Consider the following 21164-nt stretch of genomic DNA (forward strand, 5'->3'; position numbering starts at 1 on the left):
GGCTTTTTCCTCATATGCTCAAATGTTCAGCTATGGGTTATACGCAAATGATAGGGAAGGAGTAAAAACAGGGTACCCCCAGGGTTCTCAAAGATTTATTTAAACTTTAATAATGTGAGTTACTTTTACTACACACAAAAGCCTACAGTCTTGGGGTTCTGCTCCCTTGGTAAAAATCTGATTCCAGGTTCCATGTTAAAACGACAATTGCCTATTCTGAAGCTACAAGCTAACGTTAGCTTTTAGTAGTGGTGCAAGATCTTTAAAACATGTTCATAACAGCTGTCTGATTCACATCCTTTTCAAGGTTTCAAGGTTTCAAGGTGTTATTGGTCATATGCACAGCATATACAACGTATATGTTGGCAATGAAAATCTTATATCCCATGCTCCTCCAACAACTCAACATACATGGTGCAAATAAGATAAATAAAATAGTGCAAAAAGAGAGAAGAATATTTACATATAAAAATATTATATTAATATTTACAATAATCCTAAACTCACACACACACACACACACACACACACACACACACACACACACACACACACACACACACACACACACACACTAGTGTTGGGTGTAACGCGTTACAAAAGTAACAGAGTTACAGTAATGTATTACTTTTTGTAAGGCCGAAGCAACTGAAGGTAACTTTCTCTGGGTCTGCTGCTTGAAGCCCGAGAAGTTCAGAGACTCGTGGCAGAGTGTTGAAGATATGCAGCCTCTGTTGTCTGTGGAATTGCCGGCTTTTAGAAAGCTTGTCAGCAAAATCCCCGTTAACACACCAATGACAAGGTGAGCTAACGTTGAATAGAGACTCGTTCATACACAGCAGGTTACAGGGCCGTGCAGAGGCTCCACTAACATGTTATTAATAACACACAGAGACGTCATGGTACCGGTATCACATATTATTCAGCCCACTTAAACGCAGCATGAGTTTAATTTCTAGCTATCCTCATTTTCAGCATGTACTGCCAGATAGATAGATAGCTTTAATTAATGAGCTGCAATAAATACATTTTAGCATTTAAAGGCCTACTTTTGCAGTTATTTTGGTGAAAGTAACTCAAAGTAACCCAAAAGTAGTGTACCGATATTACAGTTCAGAGAAAGTAATGTAACTTATTACTTTAAAAAGACAGTAATAAGTAATATGTACTGTATTACATTTTGGAAGTAACTTGCCCATCACTGACACACACACACACACACACACACACACACACACACACACACACACACACACACACACACACACACACACACACACACACACACACACACACACACATTACATTACATTGCTATAGATTTTATACACTAAGGCGTTAAGCTAACGTTAGCTTGTTAGCAGCAATATGCAGCGAGAAGTTTAGTTTTCATTCTGACTGATTTGTGAGTCAGAGCTCAAGCACATTATAACTTGGCAGCAGTTATTTATGATGTTAGCATATTTAAGTATTTTAATAAGGACCATTAAACAATTTAAGACCTTTGTAAAAAATACTTTCAAGGCTTTAATCTACTATAAGATTGTAGCAGTTATTTATAATGTTAGCATATTTTGAAATATATGTATACCTAATACCTATAAGACCCTGCAGGTACCCCTATTAACTAAACACCCTCAAAACTCAACAATCCATCTAGAAAGCCGAATTTAATGATTGAGCAGGACATGGGGTGGGATGGGTAGCAGTATCTTAGCAGTGAAGGTGAACATGGTCGGGACTGCAGGTACGCGAAGGGCAACCCATGCACTGTTGGGACTTCATTGTGGCTCGACTCACCTTCAAAAGCCAAATAAAACCTGCCATGGTCAAACCATACCAGAGGCTGTGAGGCCTCTGAGTGAGACATGAGGAGGAGAGAGTCATGGAGAGGGACAAGACTGTGAGGCATGATGAGCGACAGACAACATGGACAGATGAAAAACATGAAGAACACGATGACTTGTTAGTGTTGTACCTGCGCCGGACATGTTAAGGTCCCTCCCTAAGGTCGGAGTGGACGCTGCGCTATGTAAGTTGACGGAGGAAAGGGAGGAAGAGCTCTCTGCCCGGGCCAGGGGGGCAAAAGGCGGGGGGCTGCGTGACACCGGCGGACTGAAGGGTCGAGTCTTGACACAGAACAATTGAATTAGTAATCCGTTTTTTACCAGTATTAACAGAAACATTAAGGGACATTTCAAACGTACCAGGTCTGTGATTGGTTTCCCCGGGGGTAGCTTTGGTCGCGAGGATGGTCGAGGAGGTGGAGGCGGAGGGACCGGGCTTCCTCGAGACTGAGGCGTTGTGGGACGAGCTGGGGACGAGGGGCCTGCGGCACATACCAGTGTCTGTGGTTAGCACTGCCTTCAGATCACAGCGAGAGAGGTTATCATAGAACCTCAGCTCCTACATCTCATGTCACTCTCACAGAGACTGACTGTATGACCTCGCAGGAACGTGCTTTGGACAGTAAAGGGCCCCGCCCTTTGATCTTGGTGTGGTAACTTCTGACCAATATGGTTTGGAAGTGATGTCTGTGATTTATCCATATTTCATTTCTTCAATTGATGCATTTAACACAAAATACTTTTCTCAGCAACAAAAAAGGCGGGCAGTTGTTCTGGGATGCCAACAAAATCACTTATTACTATGTACTATTACTCTGTAACTATATTAAAAGTTACTGCAGGTAAATTATAGAAGTATGTAGTTTTACAGAATTACATTGCTCAAGGTTAAAAAACAGAGGCTGTTATACTAACTTCATACCACTAGATGTCGGTAAGATACCTTTAACTTAGAAATAAAACATGACACTATGCTGTTTGCTTGAACAGTAACCAGTGAGAACAATAAATATGTCAGATTGTTTTGCTAAAGTGTGTTTTTGAACAACTTTTGTAAGATTCTTATCATTATTTCTGCTGACTGAATGAACATCATTGTGTTACATTACTCAATTTAAGGTTTTAGGCTATATTTTAGTGTGAGAAAGTTTAAAATTAGTCACAATATCAAACTAAAAGTATTTCCTTGCAGTAGTTTGCGTCAGTGTGTGTAAAAAATGTCATCACTTTTTTATCCTATTTTCTATAAATGGCATATGAATTCTCAAACAAAGTGACCTTGGCCTTTGACCAAAATATCCAAATTAATTAATCCTTGAGTCCAAGTCGACAGCAATCCGAAAGCTTTATGCGTCCGACCTTGGCTTTCTTCGACATGGAGGCGTATATAAATGATGTTCATAATTAAAGAAAAACAAATGGTAAACATGAATAATGATTGTTTCCTTAGTTTATGATGAGTGTCCTCCAGCCGGTTTAGATAACATCCTAAACTACCACAAATTTCTAACGCCAAAAACCCATTAGGCAGCATCAGGAGTAACGTTCACGTGGGACATCATTATTTGTAATAGTCAATGGATTCTGTTTACTTATTGTCAGCAGGAATTGTCTTGGAGCAATAAAACGCCAAAGTTGACTTTGGCAAGTTTGGCGGAACTTTACCACAGACTTTAAACATACACATAGTGTTGTTGTGATATCCCGCTGTCCATTCGTGTTTTTGTTATTTTAGTATACTTTTGTACATACATGGTTACAGACACTCACTCTCCACCTCCCTACAATTGATTTGAAGTGTAATTCATTTGCCAACAATTTGACAAAATGCCCAATAAAAACATTTTCAGGTCTCACAATGATAAACTATTTTGGCCAAGATATAAATGTAGAACTGTTGGCTGCATTCTCACTTTTTGCTCAGAATCCAAGCTCAAGCCTCCGCCAAAGTGTAAACCTTAAATGGTTCCTGTATCCTGGGGAATACATTCATTTGACAGGCTTTGTCCATGTGCAACATAGGTGTGATATTGTGTAATAACAGTGCAATGTGGGTGTATTATGACTGTGATATAGGTGTAATAAATGTTTAATAATGTATAAAATGTGCAATGTATAGCACGAGATACAGAGTGTAAGTTAAATAAGGTATTTTGAAATGTTCGAACGTTTGTATATGTGCTTTCTCATTTATGGGTTGAATACACAATCACCCTTTGTTTGCAGGTAGCATGACCCACTGTGAAGATGTGGCAAGAGTACTCACTGCTGCCTGAGGAGGGTCCCGGGGAAGACATGATAGACCTGTAGGTGGTGGGAGGAAGAGGGGGGGGCGTGCCCCTGAAGCTCGGCGTTAGCTCTCTGGGAGAACCTACAAAGTCTGAGATATCATCTCTCAGGTACGCTCCCTCTGGAGTCCTCTTTCCCCCAAAGCCCCCCAGGACCAGGGGGGATATGACTCCTGTCCGAGGAGACCTCCGCTCCGCTGGCAGAGGGGGCACAGGGCTGGTGGGGGCCGGGGACGAACAGTAAATCGACTCTGCAAACTGCAGCACCTCCTCGTCAATAGCATCGTCGTCGAAGCACATTGTAGGTGAAATGGAGGGGGAGAAGTCGGGAGGCAGGGGAGGGGCCGGTTCATCTGGAGGTGGGGGTCTGAGCATGATGGAGGGGGGGGATTCAGGTGGCGTGAAAGGTGGAGGAGACCCGGGAGAGAGGAGGGGAGGCGAAGGAGGGGGCTCGTTTGGCGGTGGTCCCGGAGAAAGGCAAGGGGTGGAGGGGGTGGACGAGGGCGTGTCCGGAGGGGGGGAGTCCGGAGGTGGAGGGGGAGCGGGCTCATCTGGAGGCGGGGGTCTGTCGCTGGTGAATGTAACCCATCTGGGAGACATTGCTTCCTCGCTGAGGCGGGTGGCATCCGTAGGGCCGAACACGTCGTCCAGGTCAGGGGCCGGGGGGCTGCGGTAGGAGGCGGGGGACAGGACATTCAGGTAGATAGGGGCGGAACTGCGACCTGCCCTGCCATTGGGTAGATCAGCTGCAAAGGGTTAAAGGTAGACTTTAGATCAAATATGTTAAAGGATTTACCTGATGTATTATATTATAAGCTTTACATTTACCAGCAGAGTCCGAAGAATAGCCGTAATGACTTCTGGATGGAATGTTTTTTGGAGGAAGCGGAGGAGGAGCTGAGCAGGGATGAAATATTCAGACCAATTCAGTGATTGAGCAGCAGTTATGAAGTATAATAACACATATTCATTATAAAGTCATTTCCAATGTTCTGTGATAATAAAGCATTGTGAATATCCATCAGTGCTTATTACTGTGATTATACAGCTCAATAACATTATTATAACAAATAACAAGTATGTTCAAAGTGCAATATAAACATAAGAGTTATAGGAAGGGTAGCAGAGGTTTATTTAACGCTGCCTCACCTCCTGTTGGGAAGCTTCTACTCAGAGGGGATTCTGAGTGCAGTCTCGATTCTCCCCACACATCTGCAGGGACCACTGTGATTGGATAACAGTAAACAGACAATAAATGTCACATATTTAACTGGCACCTCCTACATGAATTCCTTAGTATAAATTGATGTGGCTGAATATGGATAAGGGACGCACCATCGTATCTGGCGTATCTGGTCTCTGAAGGCGGGCCAAAGAAGGCAGGAACGTTCTGTGACAGCCTATCACTATAATAAGAAAAACACAAAAATCTTTTATACTCTTTACATTTTTATACATCAATGGCTTACCAAAAACATACACACAGAATAATAAGAGTACAAGTCCAGTCAGTTGGCAAAATTGCTAAAATAATGACAGACCTCGGCGTCTCTGGGGCAGGACTTGGTGTGGGGGTGGAGCGTCTGGGTCTGGCAATCTCTTCACCTACAGGAACACAACAAAAACTCAGTAGTTGCACATTTAATTTTATCACATACATTTTTATAAAAAATGGCATTTCTGGCAAGAGATATTATAATAAAAAACAATTCAATTTGTGCAAAATTGGCCTTTTCATTACCCCCATTAGCTTACTTTGTGTTAAGCGCTAATTAGCAAATGTTAGCTTTGGACTAACTTATAGTTTATTGTCAAAAGAAAAGCAATAACTCTGCTCACTTTTTCAGCACCTATATGGAGATTTTGAAAACTTTTTTGACGTTTCTGGTAAATGTGTTGTTTTCCATAAAGATAAAAAAAAGTTTAAAACAATTATTTTGAGCAAACGTTAGCATGCTAACACGCTAAACTAAAATGGTAAACATGACACATTACCATTCCCCACTCCCGTCCCATTCATACACTTTTTTGTAAACAAAATGTGTTAGCAATAGGGGTACTTACAGGACAAGTTCCTTTTTATCTGCCCCTGGGAAAAATGGAACCCAAAGAAAAAGTAAAATAAGAAACAGACAATCTAGTACAACCCAAGCACATCACATTTAATTCTTCCATTCAATTATAACATGTTTTTCTTAAAACAAGTGACAAAGAAGTAAGATTAGGAGGACATTCATAAACTTCTGAAGGACACATATATATCTTTAAATAAGGCAGATCAACTAGGTTATATGAAGAAACGTTGTAACTGTTAACAAATAGAAATCTATACACCGTTCAACCTGGACTATTTGTCCCAATTCTTGAATCTAAGAGTCTAAGTTATTATGTCATAATGACTTGTTATTGAAAAGCCAGTGTTGTCATATTGTGTTGTGTTGGGAGTACAGAAAGTGTAGCTTAGGGTTATCTATAAGATGTTCATATTGTGGCTAAACATTAAGTTGATTATGGGACATGTCAGAACAAAGACTTTTCCTTGACCAAGGCTTTGTTAGACACAATAACAAACCCACTAAGGATCAAGCGAAAGGTTAAAACAAAAAGAGGTTTATGTCTGTAGGCTCCTTTAAACACATTTTGTGGGTTTTATTGGCCAAATATGGATGACGACCCTTTTGTCCCCAGTGATGACACTGTAGCCGGCTGCGTTCAATAATGAACAATTTCAAAATTTGTCATATGAATCAGTATGGCCACTAACTATTATGTTCATTATTGATTAATCTACCGACTAATCTAGATAAATCGATTGAATATCAATTAAATAAAATATTAGAAAATAGTGAAAGATGTCCAAGCTATCCAAGACCAAGATGTTTCAAAGATATTAAGTGCCTTTTTAACAATCAATCTACTAATCACACTAATCATAAGGGCACTTTGACAAAAAACATGTGAAAACTGGTTCCAGGTTAAAAATATATCAAAGTCAGCCTTTACAACTGAATGATCGACTAAGATGGAGTATTCTTATGCAACGTTGCATCCTTTTACTTTCTTCAATTCAAATTATGAAAAGATCAGGCAGCAGAGATTAGAGAGCTGTGTTTCAGGCTGTCGGCTCAGAAACAGCCAGCAGAGGATGTAGAGAAACTCACCGGGCTGCGTCTCTGAGACCAGCAAAAAGGAAGAGAGAACAGACCTGGGTCAGAGAGTGAGTGACAAATCAGTCAAATGGACACCAACTAAAACTGCACACACACACACATCGCACCGCTTTACTTGCACCGCGAAGCCTTCATAATGCATCATGAGCCATAACACCATTTGAGATTAGGAGGAAAATATCAGCATCACTTATTATAGGAGCAACGTGCTGATGGTTAATGTAGCATGTCAGCTCCCCTGAGACCAAATCAACGAGTGTGTGTGTGTGTGTGTGTGTGTGTGTGTGTGTGTGTGTGTGTGTGTGTGTGTGTGTGTGTGTGTGTGTGTCTGTGTGTGTGTGTGTGTGTGTGTGTGTGTGTGTGTGTGTCTGTTATACATTAGTGAAAGAAGAACTCAAATCCTTTACTTAAGCAGTGTATCCTCTGTTTGCTTTTATTTAAGTAAAAGTAGAAATACTACCAGGTAAGATTACTATCAAAAGTAAAAGTACTCAATACACAGAATGGCTCTATTGACGATATCATAGTACAGCGGCCGACAGGTGCAAACGTGCAAAACGGCCCAAAACACTTCTATTAGGACAAACATTTACAAAAAGCGCTGCATTAACGAAACTTTGCAAAATGCTGCAAATCAAAAAACACTGCAAGCTCAAAACACAACGGAAACCGGGACATTAAAAAATGATGCACACAGCTGGGACCGGTGCGCTTGTTGACGTTCAGAGATGATAAAGTTGGCCAACAGTCACTCTCGCAGAGTTAGTATTTTTTCGAACTATAAGTGTTTTGTCAGTATATTTGACATTTCTAGGTTGGCTACGTTTGCTAGCTAGCTTACAACAGATCTGCAAGGATCATGGGATCACATTGTTAGAATATGCCAATAAAATGTACATTTTGGTACGTTTCCAGTGACAGTTGGCAACTTTAAAAAAATCTTTTTGCTCCACTACCAGCTCTGTGCATTCCGTTTTAGAGTCGCTTTTTCTGTTTCCTTTGAGCTTGAAGTCAACATTGCACATTTTTCGTCAAGTAGGTGAATGTTTTCTAAATGCTGTGCATGATTTGTCAAGTTGATCTTTCATTTGCATGTGTTTTGGCACTTTTGTGTTTTTATTATTGCATCGTTTCTAAAGCTTCACTGCTTTTCTCATAATGCGCTGTTGTCGTCCACCGTATTATAGTATCTCAAAATATTAAAATTCTGTTTGTATCACAAATACATGTCAAATGATTTTAATGTTATTGTTTGTCCCTTTTTAACCAAATTACTTCAAATTACTTTTTAAAATACTGGGTAGATAAGTATTGCATCATATCATAAAAGTATATCATGTGTTTTTATTTATGCAAAGTAACTAATGTAGAGTTCAAATGAAATGTTTGCTTTCAAAATGTAATGGGGTAGAAGTATAATGTAGCACACATTGGAAAAACTGAAGTACAAGTTTGTAAAAACAGTACTTATGTACAGTACTTGACTAAATGTACTTCCACTGGTGTTATGTTTACTCTGCATTATGTTATGCTTTGCCATTTAGGTTCAAGTAAAGCTGTAGCTAAACAGAAACAAAAGTCAACAAAAAAACGTTTACGGATTAGAAATGGTGATACAGAAACTGCATGCAGAAAAAAGTGTTAGGCCAAAAAAAGTGTTTATAAGGGAATCACGTTCTCAAGCATTTCCAAGTGAAATCATGCCATACGACCCCTGTTACTGGTGAAACATAATTTAAAACAGACTTACCGGACTTCTCTTCTACAAGACGACAGCAGAAAAGTGAACAGAGCAGACAAACACAAGGCAGACTTCAACAGCTGTTACACAACATTAACCTTCAGTGCTGTGTAGCAGAACAAAATTGCTGATCAGCAGCGCTCACCAGAGACGGAGAGAGGGCCAGGCCCCCCACTGAGGCTTTCAGCTCGTCCATCGACGAGGGGGCACACTTGGCACTGTCCGCCACCAGCGGCTTGATCCTGATTTTGAACTTCTTCTTGCTCTCCTCATCATCTTCCGAGTCGCTGGAGGAGAAAAAGTGCTTTCCTTTGGAAGCTGGTGAACACGTGTCAAGGACAAAGTAGCATTAAATGGAAGCTTAGTGACTCTTGTACATAATTTAAAGATAGCACATTCTTTTAAAAGGAGAGTGAGATGCTCTGTGTCTCAGTCTGCTGTATCACAGTTAACTGTATAACACCTGTTGTTAACGACTCTCTAAATGATCCTGCTCTCTATAAATCCATTTTATAGAGAGCAGGATCCATTTCAGACATAATGCCAAGGACACCTGCAACAGTAAAAATATTGAAATACCAGTGAACATGTGGTCAGTCTGAATGATGATTGTCTGTCGGATTTAGAGCCAACATCGGAATACAGAAATCTGGCCTGACCTTACATGAATCTGCAAAGTTTCTGTCCAAGCAACCAAATCTCAACAATGGCAGGAGTTCTGCAGATTAACCTGATTAAAGGGGACATATTCTGCTCATTTTCAGGTTTAGTTTTGTATTTTGTGCCTCTACTGTGACATGCTTTAATTTTCAGAAAGCTTTGCTCTCATACTGCCTGTGCTGCAGCACATCTTATCACCCTCTGTCTGAAACCAGAGCGCAGTCTGCTCTGATTGGTTAGCGGTCCGACCACTTAGAGATGACCCGCCCCTTAGCCTATAACGCACAATTTGTTGGAGCACTAGCCAATAGAAATGCGAGTGTTACAAAGTGATGTCACTACAGTATGTTACGGAAGTGTGGGAGAGTAAGAGCTTTGTGATTTTTGCCTTTGCTGACCATTTACATGCACAATTCCTTTATAACACACTTCAGGAAAGGGAAAACCCCAAAGGAATATTGGGCTTTTTTAAAAGGTCACATTTCCAGAGTAAAAACTATTTCTGAGAAAAAGCAGAAAACAATACTGCCAGCTAATGTCAACTTAAGTTTTCACAAAGTGGATAAAGACTTTTATAACACACTTTCACTTCATTTTTTTGGGATTGGTTTGATTAGTGGACAACGCCTTTACCTCCTGAATGTATTAATGCCAACTTTTTTTCTAAAAACACTTTGTGTGGTCGCACACCATGACCAGAAAATTGAACTCATATTGAACTCAATTTGCCTTTTACAGTTTCTGTCCTTCCCCTACACAATGTTCAGCACAGCCCAGAAAATGTCACAAGCCTTTACCATAGAGATGGTATAACATTACTCCCTATTAATGACAAAAAAAAAGAAACTCATGGGTCAAATAGGCCCCACTGGAGTTGTGGCAGAGAACCAAAACTGTAGTCTGGCTGCCCTTCTTTTTTTTGTGCAACTGCAAGGACATACACATGTGATGTAGCAGGAGAGGGAAGGACTATTGATTTGGCCTATTTAATGCAGAGAAGTACTCATCCAAAAAGTCACTCAGCCACACAGGTCAATAGTTTTGCAGGAGAACAGTCCCAAGACTGCTTCTTTTTTCTCTTAAAGGATATCATCACCCTCATCCCCGGGGCGGAGGCTGAAGCCCTCTTCGTCCACGTCAGGAGAGGCCTGGCAAAGAGAGAGGACAAAGTCTGTCGGACAAAGTACAGTCACTGAGGCGTCGCTAAACTCTTCCCTGTGAACAGCTCTGCATATAAATATGGATCAGATTTCACAAAAGTCGGGCTGAAAGCTCCTGCTGACTCAAAGATTATGCAGCTAGCACTCTATTTGCAGCGTTTACTCAGTAATATTAAACCTAGCGATATGTGACACTGATTGCAAGTGTGCTTGGTAAGAAATATTGAAAAAAGGGGTAGCTAGAGAAACATGGCTGCGTACACTTACATATCTGTCCCAGTCAATCTCCCCATAGAAACCATTTGGTGCTCCATTGGCTTTTTTCTAATGACATAATGGAAAAATGAAAATATTGAAAAGAGAACATCATAAAGCCTACAACAAGTGGAGTTAGTAAACACATGTCAGTGTGAATAATCGATGGTGCTTACTTTCAAATAGTGTGGTTAACATTAGATGTTGCCTTTTTATGACCTGTCTGATTATCTGACTTTTCGAGATTTGTACTTTTGCAGACTTTGTTGTCGTTATGTGGCCAAAAACTACGTAAAGCAAGTTGTAATAAATCGAAGTTATCCTCCAAAGGCAGAACCAGTTGCATTGTGAAACACTGAATTGATGGCTAAAGTATGTAACAATGTCCAGGTTATGAATCACACTATCACTTTTGTTTTCGTTAAAATGCACAAATTCTGAGAAGAAGAGAGACTAACAAAGACAAGAACATTACAAACTACAAAACTATGTAAAATGTACATACACTTCCTTTCTTTCCGCTTCCACTTCCTTCTTTGTCAGGGGAACTCCTGTTATGACAAAAGGAACAAAAAAAGGCAATCTTAAGAGAACTATATTTTAGGTTTGGCAATGATTGAATGTTGGCAACATTTCGAATGATATACAAAACTATTGTTCTTCAGAATAATTAAAACTTAAAATAAAAGCACAAATCCAACTAAATATTCAGTATTATAATGTTACAACCTCAACGATATACACATTTCAGTTAAATAATTGAGGTTTGATACCCAGCCCTTTTCATTCACATTCTGTTTTCAGAGTTGGATGGTTGTAAACTTGACTTGTTAATCGTGTCCGAGCAAACTCACGTTCCATCCGTATCCTTGTCCTTCTTTCTCAAGCCGAGGGCTTTTCTGGTTCTGTTTTTGAGTCCTAGTGCAGGGAGACGGAGAACAACATCATGGAGGATTAATTTAATGCTTTACAGCCTAATATAAAGCTAATAGTCTTGTCATTTCAATGCACTTAAAAGCAAATAACACCAAACAGGCTGATGTAGAGTAACTTGAGGATGATTCTGTCCTGTTGGATACGCAGGAAATACAGTAACCACAATCAGATGATATAAATTGACAAATCGATTTGGGACACAAGCATCATGCCATCTGGAGAAAGCCTTCACGTTAAACTGAAGCAGTGCAAACGTAATCCCCTAAAGTGTGCCCTCCCTGACTGAATTAAAAGTAAGTACAAATACAGACAAACATTGATCAATGTGTCCACTTCATTAGCGAGATTAAAGGCAGACTCGGGGAAAGATCTACTATGGCAGCTATTGTCAGCCAAACTGGGTGCCAAGACCCCTGCAGCACAGACGGTTGGCACTGTGCAGCGTTCGAGTCAGTACGACTGCGACAACAGACAAGTAATCATTCAACTTGTGAAGAGCATGAAGATCTCTGCAGAATAAGGTAATATATGTGGAATTGTAGTGTAATACTTCATCTGTGTATTTGATGCTGGTTTGTGATGTCAATGACTAACAGTATGTCGCATATGCACTACAACCCTGGATTTTAGGGCTCATGTCTTCAACCATTTTTAAACTTCAAAGAGAGTGTAGAACGTTTTTCTTTTGTATATGGACGGAACTAACTCACAATGACATTTGTAGTTCGCACTGCCAGGATTGTACATATTCATTGATGTTGTTTTTCCTTGCTAACTAAGTCATTGTTGTAATTAGATACAAATCAAAAAGGTTTAAAATGCTAAAAGCAACTTTCGATTGGATTTCTAAAAATATGGAAACTAAAACTTTTTCTTTTTATTCAGCGTGTTATCAAGTTAACACATTTAATTCGGCCTAAACAAAGCTTAGCTGAAGGAAGATAACAACTTTGACCACATTGTGGCATTAGACGAATAGTTCAACGGATGAATGATTTATTCTCTGGACATCACAAATGTCTGTAAACACTATTTTATGGAAATCGTTCCAATAATTATTGATATATTTCAGTCTTTCAGCCTGGTCTCCCATTTCCACTAGTGTAGCTAAAATTAGCAGATGGTTAGCATTTGACATTGATGAATAAAAACTGATTAAGAGCTGAATGGCTACTCAGTGTTTGTTCGTTTGTTCGTCCTGCTTTGTGCATGCACAAACAACAGAGGCAAAGAAGGATAACAAGCTGAGTTGTTCAAAGTGAGAATACTCCTTATTCTCTGAGGTTCAGAATGTAAAAATCAATATGATAGTATTAAACCTGTACTCTTTTGAGACCTTAATAGGAGAAGAAAGATCCGACAATAAATCAATAAAATCAATGAGTAGTATTCTCTGTTTTTTATGCATCAGCTGTGGTGTGGAACATGTTTTCTTTTCCTAAGAAAAACAAGTGACAGGTTTGCATAACAGTGTTTAGGAAGACAAGAGAGCAAAGTTGAATCTCACATCCATACAAGAGCAACGGGACACGTGTGACGGACAGTTGGGTGGTGAACATTTTGTGCTTTTCAGAGACCGTCTGTGGGTTGTTTTTGAAAACAAGAATACATGATTGCTCATTCATTTTTCCAATATGAAGTCCTGTACTGGAAACTAAATCAAACAGAATTTGAAATCAAATAAATATTGAGTCAGCATACACTCAAATTAAAACCCTGAAGAATACATTCTATAAAAGGGAAAACTGGTGCTTAGTACCATTCACTTGGGAGGAAGCTCTCCAGTGAACTGAAGGACGTGTCAGGGCCTGTGATGTATTAGTAGCTAGCCAGGCTGCTCAATAGCCCGGATTACTCCTGCATCACGACCCTTTATCAGTGGAGACAGCTCTGAACAGCGAGCCTTCTGTCCACTCTAACCTGCATGCGTCCTGTGTGATAAGGAGTAAAAAAAAAAAGAGATTCAAACTGAACTTAATATGTGATGAACTTGCTAAGAACTATTAAACTTTACTGAGGGAGAAAAAGCAAACTGCTGCTTTTGTAAGCCATTAACAAAGTGTGCCTGAGGAGAGCCCTACATCTCTCATTAAACAGCGTAACTAAGGATAATAGCTGTAGTTAAGTTTGGGTCTTATTTGTTCTAATACTCTAGTTGGCAATATTTCTGTTTAACATTTTGCTAGGACCTCCACTATGTGTTATTATTTTTGGCACATACTTGAGATTGTTGCTTTTTCATAATAGAATAATGTAATAATTACAAGTTATTTTTAACAATTTTAACAAAATACAGTTTCAAATGCATGTCTCTATGTTTTCAGAGAATTGCTAAAAACTTCACAAATTTTAAGGCCGACATTTTGAGAGGTGAAGGATCTTTATTGTTCTTTAATTCTGAGAATAATGTTAAAATGTCAAGAATTAAGTGGAAAAGTTGACATAAAGGCTGAATGTTAAGCCATAATGAAAAAACACATAGAAAATAGGAAGATTTTTCAATATTTTTGCATTTCAAAATTAAGTCGAAATGAAAAGAATAAACTACCAGCAATATTGCATATACTGCAAAGTCGGTCAAAGAACAATGTCTTCCTCCACTCATTTCAGCCCTCTATGCCTGGCCCTAATACTCTTCCCTACATACTGTATGTTCCCATCACTTTAACTTTGGCATAAAATTCATCTTCACATGCTAAACCTCAAGTACACTTTTGGTAAATGCTCAAATGTGTCAAGGACAACATCATGAAGACAGCCAATTATTTTATCCAAAAACATTTGAAAAGTAAAATGTACAGCTACACACTGTCTCCAAATAATACGTTGGTTTCCCAAAAGTGCAAATAACTGTGCTACAAAACTGAAATCCTTTTTATGACCTCCAACTTTCTTGCTTTGAGAACATTTTTACTCAACTCAAGGGTCATTTTCAAGGGTCTAGATTTCTCTTAGCATTATCTTGCAGTATTTATTGGCAGAATGCTCCAGAGGAAGTCAGTTAACTCATTCGATTTCTTCAAGAGCATTCAGCTGCATCTGGTGGCCTTTATCAATAGATGGAGTACAACTGGGCAAACAGTGAGGAGGAGGAAGGCTACCAGATTAGACTGAAAGTTCCAGAAGAAATGATGCAAGTGAAACTTGACTTGAGGCAATCTAAAGGTCAAAAATGATACTTAAAGTTCAATGTTCTGACTGTTAGCAGCGGACTCCTAAATCATTGAAAATGGAGTATCAAAAATACCTGAAAAAACCAGCGTGGGAAGATGTACGTTATTGATACTGGTTGTCAGTAGTGCATAGGTGTGAAAATTCTTTACACACCTACCTCTGCTATGGCAATATGCCCGCTTAACAACACTATGCCTCAGTTAGCAGTCATTTAGAAATATTTTGCATCAAAAGTGTTAAATTGTATAATAAGTGTCTTATTTGGTAGTTGACAAACCAACAACTGGCACCACTACCTACTGATATCTTATACCAATTAATATATCATTCAAATTACAAACGATGATGTCTAGGTTTTCAGTCCAATTAATTGGCTTAACAGTGTGGTCAGATGGTGCATTTGGTCTTTCATAGTGTTGCCTGGAATGGTACACCTATCTCAAGGAGGCTGTAAGTTTTTGACAAGTTGATTTTCCTGGTATTAACTGCATCAAGAGGCTGCCTGAAAAGATTGGCAACTAAACTGAAAAAACGGACAAATTTCACGTAAGTGTATTAGGTTGGTTGAAAGCAATAATACTAAGTTTAAATAAACTTAATATCAGCTTAATTTAATATTAATATTATTGCTTTCAACTAACCTAATACAGTTGTGTGAAATCTGTTGACATAATACATTTAATTAAAGTCTTGGTTTCAGATTTTTTGGTCGTTTTAATGGGCAAAGTTTGGGCCGTCCTCAACTAAAATAATAACCTTGATTCTGTCACTTTACCTTATATCACTGTTTGCCAAAGATGTGCTAATAGGTTTTTTTACTAAATAAGTCACTCAGCATAAAAACAGCATTTACATTACGATTACGATCTATTCAAGAATTCTCTTTTAGTCGGTTAAGAACAAACCGACCGTGAAGCGGGGGAACCTTAGTCATTTGTGTAAAGTATTTATGATTTGTGGTTTGGTTTAGGATTTGGGGGCAGAACATAAAAAACAGCAGTATGGACCTTGGAATCAATGTCAAACCACAGAAGTGTAAACAGTTCCAAACAAGGTCATTTTACACTAAGTAGTCTAACATTATAAGGCTTTTTTCAGAGTATGTTTCAAATAATTTAGCTTTTCTATAATATGCTGCATAAACAGAACAGTTGTCATGTACCCTACTAAACACTCCATGGCTGCGTCCAGATAACACCACTAAGTACACCTGACAGCCTATGGTACACTGTGGACTTAGCAACCAGCTAACGAGGGCTAAGATGAGCATGTGACACGTGTGCTGTTGTGTAGCTCAAGAACTGAGTACAATATCATGGCAGGCTGACTGCAGGCCTTTTTGCTAATAATAGCCAACTTCTATTACCACGTTGGCATTAATGGATGGTAAGGGCCCAGCATCTGTCATGGAGGGTTGGATATATGATTCAGCTCCTCAATCATCCACTACTGTTTACGTTGCAACAGCAGCTGTAACTTTATTTAATGCTACATGAGCAACCATGTCCTATTGGAATATTATATTAAGCTCTGATAGCAGAAGAGCTTTGAATGAGTGCAGCTTTCTGTTTTTTTTAATGTGTATTTTTATAACCAAGTGTGTAACTAAAGAGAGCACACACACACACACACACACACACACACACACACACACACACACACACACACACACACACACACACACACACACACACAGCAGGAGATTAGCAAGGTAGGGCTCCACTGCTCTTTCTTTACAAATCCACACCTCTGCTATCACCTGCATTTCTCTCCTAATGTGTCACAAACAACGTCACGCTCGCACACTGACATTGTCACACCGGTCATGCGTGCAGCTCGGCTCAAAGGTCCTCACGGTACGACGGATCTCATCACCGGGATTCAGGAGCTTTAATGGCCCCAGCAGGGACACGAGAGGACAGGAGGAGGACGCAAAAAATACATGGGAAATAAAGGAACAGGAGGAAGAGCACAGATAATTTACCTTGCATCATGACTGCTGCTTTTCATCCTACGTGGCGCCCCCCCTGGTGCGCAGAAATGGTGAAATCCAGCCGGTCAAAGGATGCTCGGGTAGGGCATAGCTAATTCCGCACAGCTCCCCCGGCGAAGCACGATTCCCCTCCACCCCCAAGGGCCCCGACTCCCAGACACCCTTACAGGGAGGTGGGGTGGTAAAGAGCTTTGGAAGAGCAGAAGCAGCAGTGGCGGCGGTGGAGGACACGGCGAGAGGAGACACCCGAGGAATATGCAGCAAATCGGGGGATGGGGAGGGGGCGTCCTCTCTGTGTGCACGTTAGGCCCCAGCCGCCCGAGCAGCACCGACACACGCCATCTCTGTGAGGGGGGATGCTGAGGAAAGGAGAAGGGAGGGAGAGAAAAAAAGCAGAGCGATACAGAAAGAGAGGTAGAGAGAGGGAGGGAGGGAGTGGGAGGCTTGCTGATGTCACATCTGCACTAAACCAATCCCTGCAACCACGGTCACATGGCCGCTGTCCCCTCAGCACCTCTCGGCTTGCCTCGAGCAGACACTCCACTCCACAGCCATCTGCATACATATTACACAAGGTCTCACGTAATGTGATGCATGGAATTAAGAAAAGAAAAAAAAAACGTTGAACATTTCTTACATTTTATTCAGTGTCTCTAAATGTACATGTTCATGTCTCGAGGACAGAAAAAAACATTTTGTTTCTTTTATAATATTTTTTACATTATATATTTTATGCTATATATTCATATGTAAGATATATATGTTTTATATTTTATATTATATATATTCATATGTTGTATTTTTTTATTATCTTAATATTGTTGTATTCCTAATGTACTTTTTTATATTATATATGATTTTAATCATTTATTATTTCATATTATTTTATATATACAATATTATTGATGGAATTTTACACTACATTTAACTCAAGTTTCAAGTACTGTACGTAAGTAACATTTTCAGTCATTTGTACTTTATTATCCAGAGTATTTTTATATTTTTGTTTTATGCTACTTGTACTCCACTACATTTCGGAAGCCGATATTGTACTATTTACTCCTCAACCTTGATTTGACAGCTTCAGTTACTTTACGGATTATATATTTTCACTCTTTTAGTTCTGTTTTATCTTCTATTTTGAGATGTTTATGTTGTATAATTGTTTATTTTCTACTCTTTTTATGTTTATAACTAAGTGCAATACTTGTTTTACATGCTGCTGCAACAAAAAACTTTGCCGATTTGGAATTAATAAAGTAAATCTTATCTTATTTCATCTTTATCTTATGAAGATTGTTAAATAAATAATGTAATCCAGTCATTTACTGTATATGATTCTGAAATGGCCCATACTGAGTAATTTCACTTTTGTTATTTGAGTATATTTTGATGGCATTTGCGTACTTTTACCTAAGTAAGATCTGGTTGCAGGACCTTTACTTGTAACAAAGTATTTTTTTTAAATTTAGCCTTTTCTACTTTTACTGAAGTAAAAGATCTGTGTTCTTCTTGGTCCCCTGTTGTATATACAAGACAGAGAGCAGCAAAGATATATTTTTGAAAAATGCATGACTCAACCACAGACATAAAAGGATAAAAATAAGAGGTCAGGCGCTGTCTTCACAACCCTTAAGTCCTTTGTTTAAATCATGAATAGACTGAAAAAAAAAATAGAACTGAAGAGGAAATATTAGTTCTTGTTTGTTATTTTAGTTGGTTACTGAACCTCATGATTTTGTCCTTGAGAGAGCGACAGATAAAAGCCTTGATAAAAAGGAGTTTTGTAATGTTTTGCCTTGGTTTGAGTGACACCAGAATATAAAGCAATTGACTCGGCAGCATGGATAACTCTTTTAAAGAAACTTTATTGTTTGGAGCTAAATGAAGTCAGGTCAAATGTAAATGCAAAATAAACAAATTCATATTGTAAATGGTTCAACATAAAGGGGGAAAGGTGTGCAAGTCTTTAAAGTTCTCCTCTGGAGTATCTGCTAGTGAATTGACTGTGTTCATGCAACTGACAATGAATATTAATGCACATGAGCATATAAAGAAAAAGTCCATGCAATATTGACTGGACTCAAATCATTAAAGCTGCAATCACATGACACAAGATTTTCTCTTTGCTGGACATGAGGTCAGTGCCTTGCAGTGAGAACAGATTGTTAAGTTTGTTCATATGGTTTTGTTCCCTGCTAGCTTGCGCTGCTAAACACATCTGATTTGTTGCGCATTGAAAACTCAGCGGTAACAAGGTCAAAGTTGCAATAATTTTTTACTTTAGGAGCAGTGCTCAGCGACAATTTCAAGCAGTGCGCGATTTCCAGGTTAGTGCTTACGAATAGTCGGGCGCTACTGCTTTCTCCATGGAAAAACAACGGCAAAGTCTGCGCAGAGTCATGTTACCACGTATCATGTGAATGCAGCTTAACTCAAATGAGTCAACTTTTCCCTCTGTTGTACTTAAAAGGCTCAAAAAATGTATGTTTTTCTCAATCCGTTTAAACTATAAATTAAACAGGAACTTGCCATTTTCTGCCAAATTTTAAGCAAACGTATTTTTCATCATCATGACATTGCGTACATCTATTAACCAATCGTGATATAGAAAGAATTCATTCAGAATGGGATAACAGTTGTTGCATATTTGATCAAACTACCACCACTCCCTACTGGAGTAGCTTGTCATTCTGGGTTTTAAGTGTTAAACTTTTAATTAATAATAGTAGCTGTAGCTGATAGCAATCATTGCTTTTACTGTAGCTTATCCAGTCATAAATTGCTTGACATTTTTAGGAGCTTACAATTGAGGATAAAATTGGAAACAACATAGGCTACTAATACAAAGAGACATATTTTGGAAGGGTAGGGCTAAATAGGCATAGGCAAATAAATGGAGAAGAAGATAAGAGCAACAGTCGAGCCTAAGGATTGCCTCGAGGATACAGCAGTCGAGGATGAGCAAGAATGCGCAGTGGAAGGGCCAAGTCTTAAATTGGATAAATATGAGTGGATGCAGTCCAAAGACAGGCACAGTGCTTTAGCTAATGGATCAGAAAAAAGGTGGTCTGCAGATTATCTTGCTGAACAGAATGTGTGAGTATCACACACATATTTTTACCAAAGAGTTCCTTTTCAGCAACAATAGGTGTGATGCTAACTAGGCAACCCGGAAGTTAGCATCGCAAGGGCTCCCATGAAAGAAAGCAATAGGAATTTCCATTGGATTTCAGACACATATTTCCACTACTTTTACAATAGTTTAGGTGTTGAAATGAAAAAAGAAAAAAAAACAAGTAAAAAGCTAATGTTAGGCTACTAATTGACTAAATAAGGCATGGCTTCACTCGCTAAGCTAAAGGCGGCTAATATTTGGCGCAAATACTTTTAGTTGTGTCATTTAGCCACTTGTTAGCAACCTCTGTATTTAAGACACCTAAAAGTTTTGATACTTACAAGTGTGCTATTTCGTTAGCTAAGTATTAAAGCCGTAGAACAAAACGTGAACATCTCGAAAACTTGTTTTGGAGACAAAAGTGCTGATTTGATAATATGTGCTTAATATGCTAACTATTATAGTTTCCAGGTTCAGGACTTGTCAGGACCTCCTGCACCACTCTTTATTAACTGCCATGTCACTGGAATTGGGGGATTGTTTGTATTGTTTAGAAATGTGTGTCACACTGGAGGACGACAGTGTGTCTACCACCGCAGAGAACACACTGTCAGCTGTAATCATGACTCACATTTTCGCCCGGGAGAAAGACAGGGTTGCAGAGGACAAACAATTCCTATATGTGTTACTGTGTTACACTTTGGTGGACAAAAAGAGATGTTTTAGTGAACGCTATCGTAAGGCTGCGTATGGAGCAGAGTGATTCCCCTCACTGATAGGGGAAGGACAGATGGGGGAAGGTAGAGGAAAGTACCGTGGTGT

General features: G+C 39.2%; 1 protein-coding gene across 1 annotated transcript in view; it reads right to left on the reverse strand.

Moving 5' to 3' along the window:
• The window catches only part of sgip1b (SH3GL interacting endocytic adaptor 1b), a 55341-nt gene that overhangs the window by 8706 nt on the left and 25471 nt on the right, over positions 1-21164 (reverse strand). Inside the window, exons 2-17 of the mRNA XM_063885410.1 lie at positions 17216-17779; positions 11976-12039; positions 11627-11672; positions 11134-11190; positions 10797-10854; positions 9192-9367; positions 9056-9067; positions 7297-7308; positions 6200-6224; positions 5677-5740; positions 5471-5541; positions 5285-5359; positions 4964-5032; positions 4114-4881; positions 2208-2329; positions 1979-2129 (exon numbers count right to left, since the gene is read on the reverse strand). Coding sequence (XP_063741480.1) covers positions 1979-2129; positions 2208-2329; positions 4114-4881; positions 4964-5032; positions 5285-5359; positions 5471-5541; positions 5677-5740; positions 6200-6224; positions 7297-7308; positions 9056-9067; positions 9192-9367; positions 10797-10854; positions 11134-11190; positions 11627-11672; positions 11976-12039; positions 17216-17225 — 1780 coding nt within the window. The 5' untranslated portion in view covers positions 17226-17779. The remainder of the gene's footprint in view (positions 1-1978; positions 2130-2207; positions 2330-4113; positions 4882-4963; positions 5033-5284; positions 5360-5470; positions 5542-5676; positions 5741-6199; positions 6225-7296; positions 7309-9055; positions 9068-9191; positions 9368-10796; positions 10855-11133; positions 11191-11626; positions 11673-11975; positions 12040-17215; positions 17780-21164) is intronic.

Source organism: Eleginops maclovinus, chromosome 6, assembly GCF_036324505.1.
Source record: "Eleginops maclovinus isolate JMC-PN-2008 ecotype Puerto Natales chromosome 6, JC_Emac_rtc_rv5, whole genome shotgun sequence".
In the NCBI taxonomy this organism is placed as follows: domain Eukaryota; kingdom Metazoa; phylum Chordata; class Actinopteri; order Perciformes; family Eleginopidae; genus Eleginops; species Eleginops maclovinus.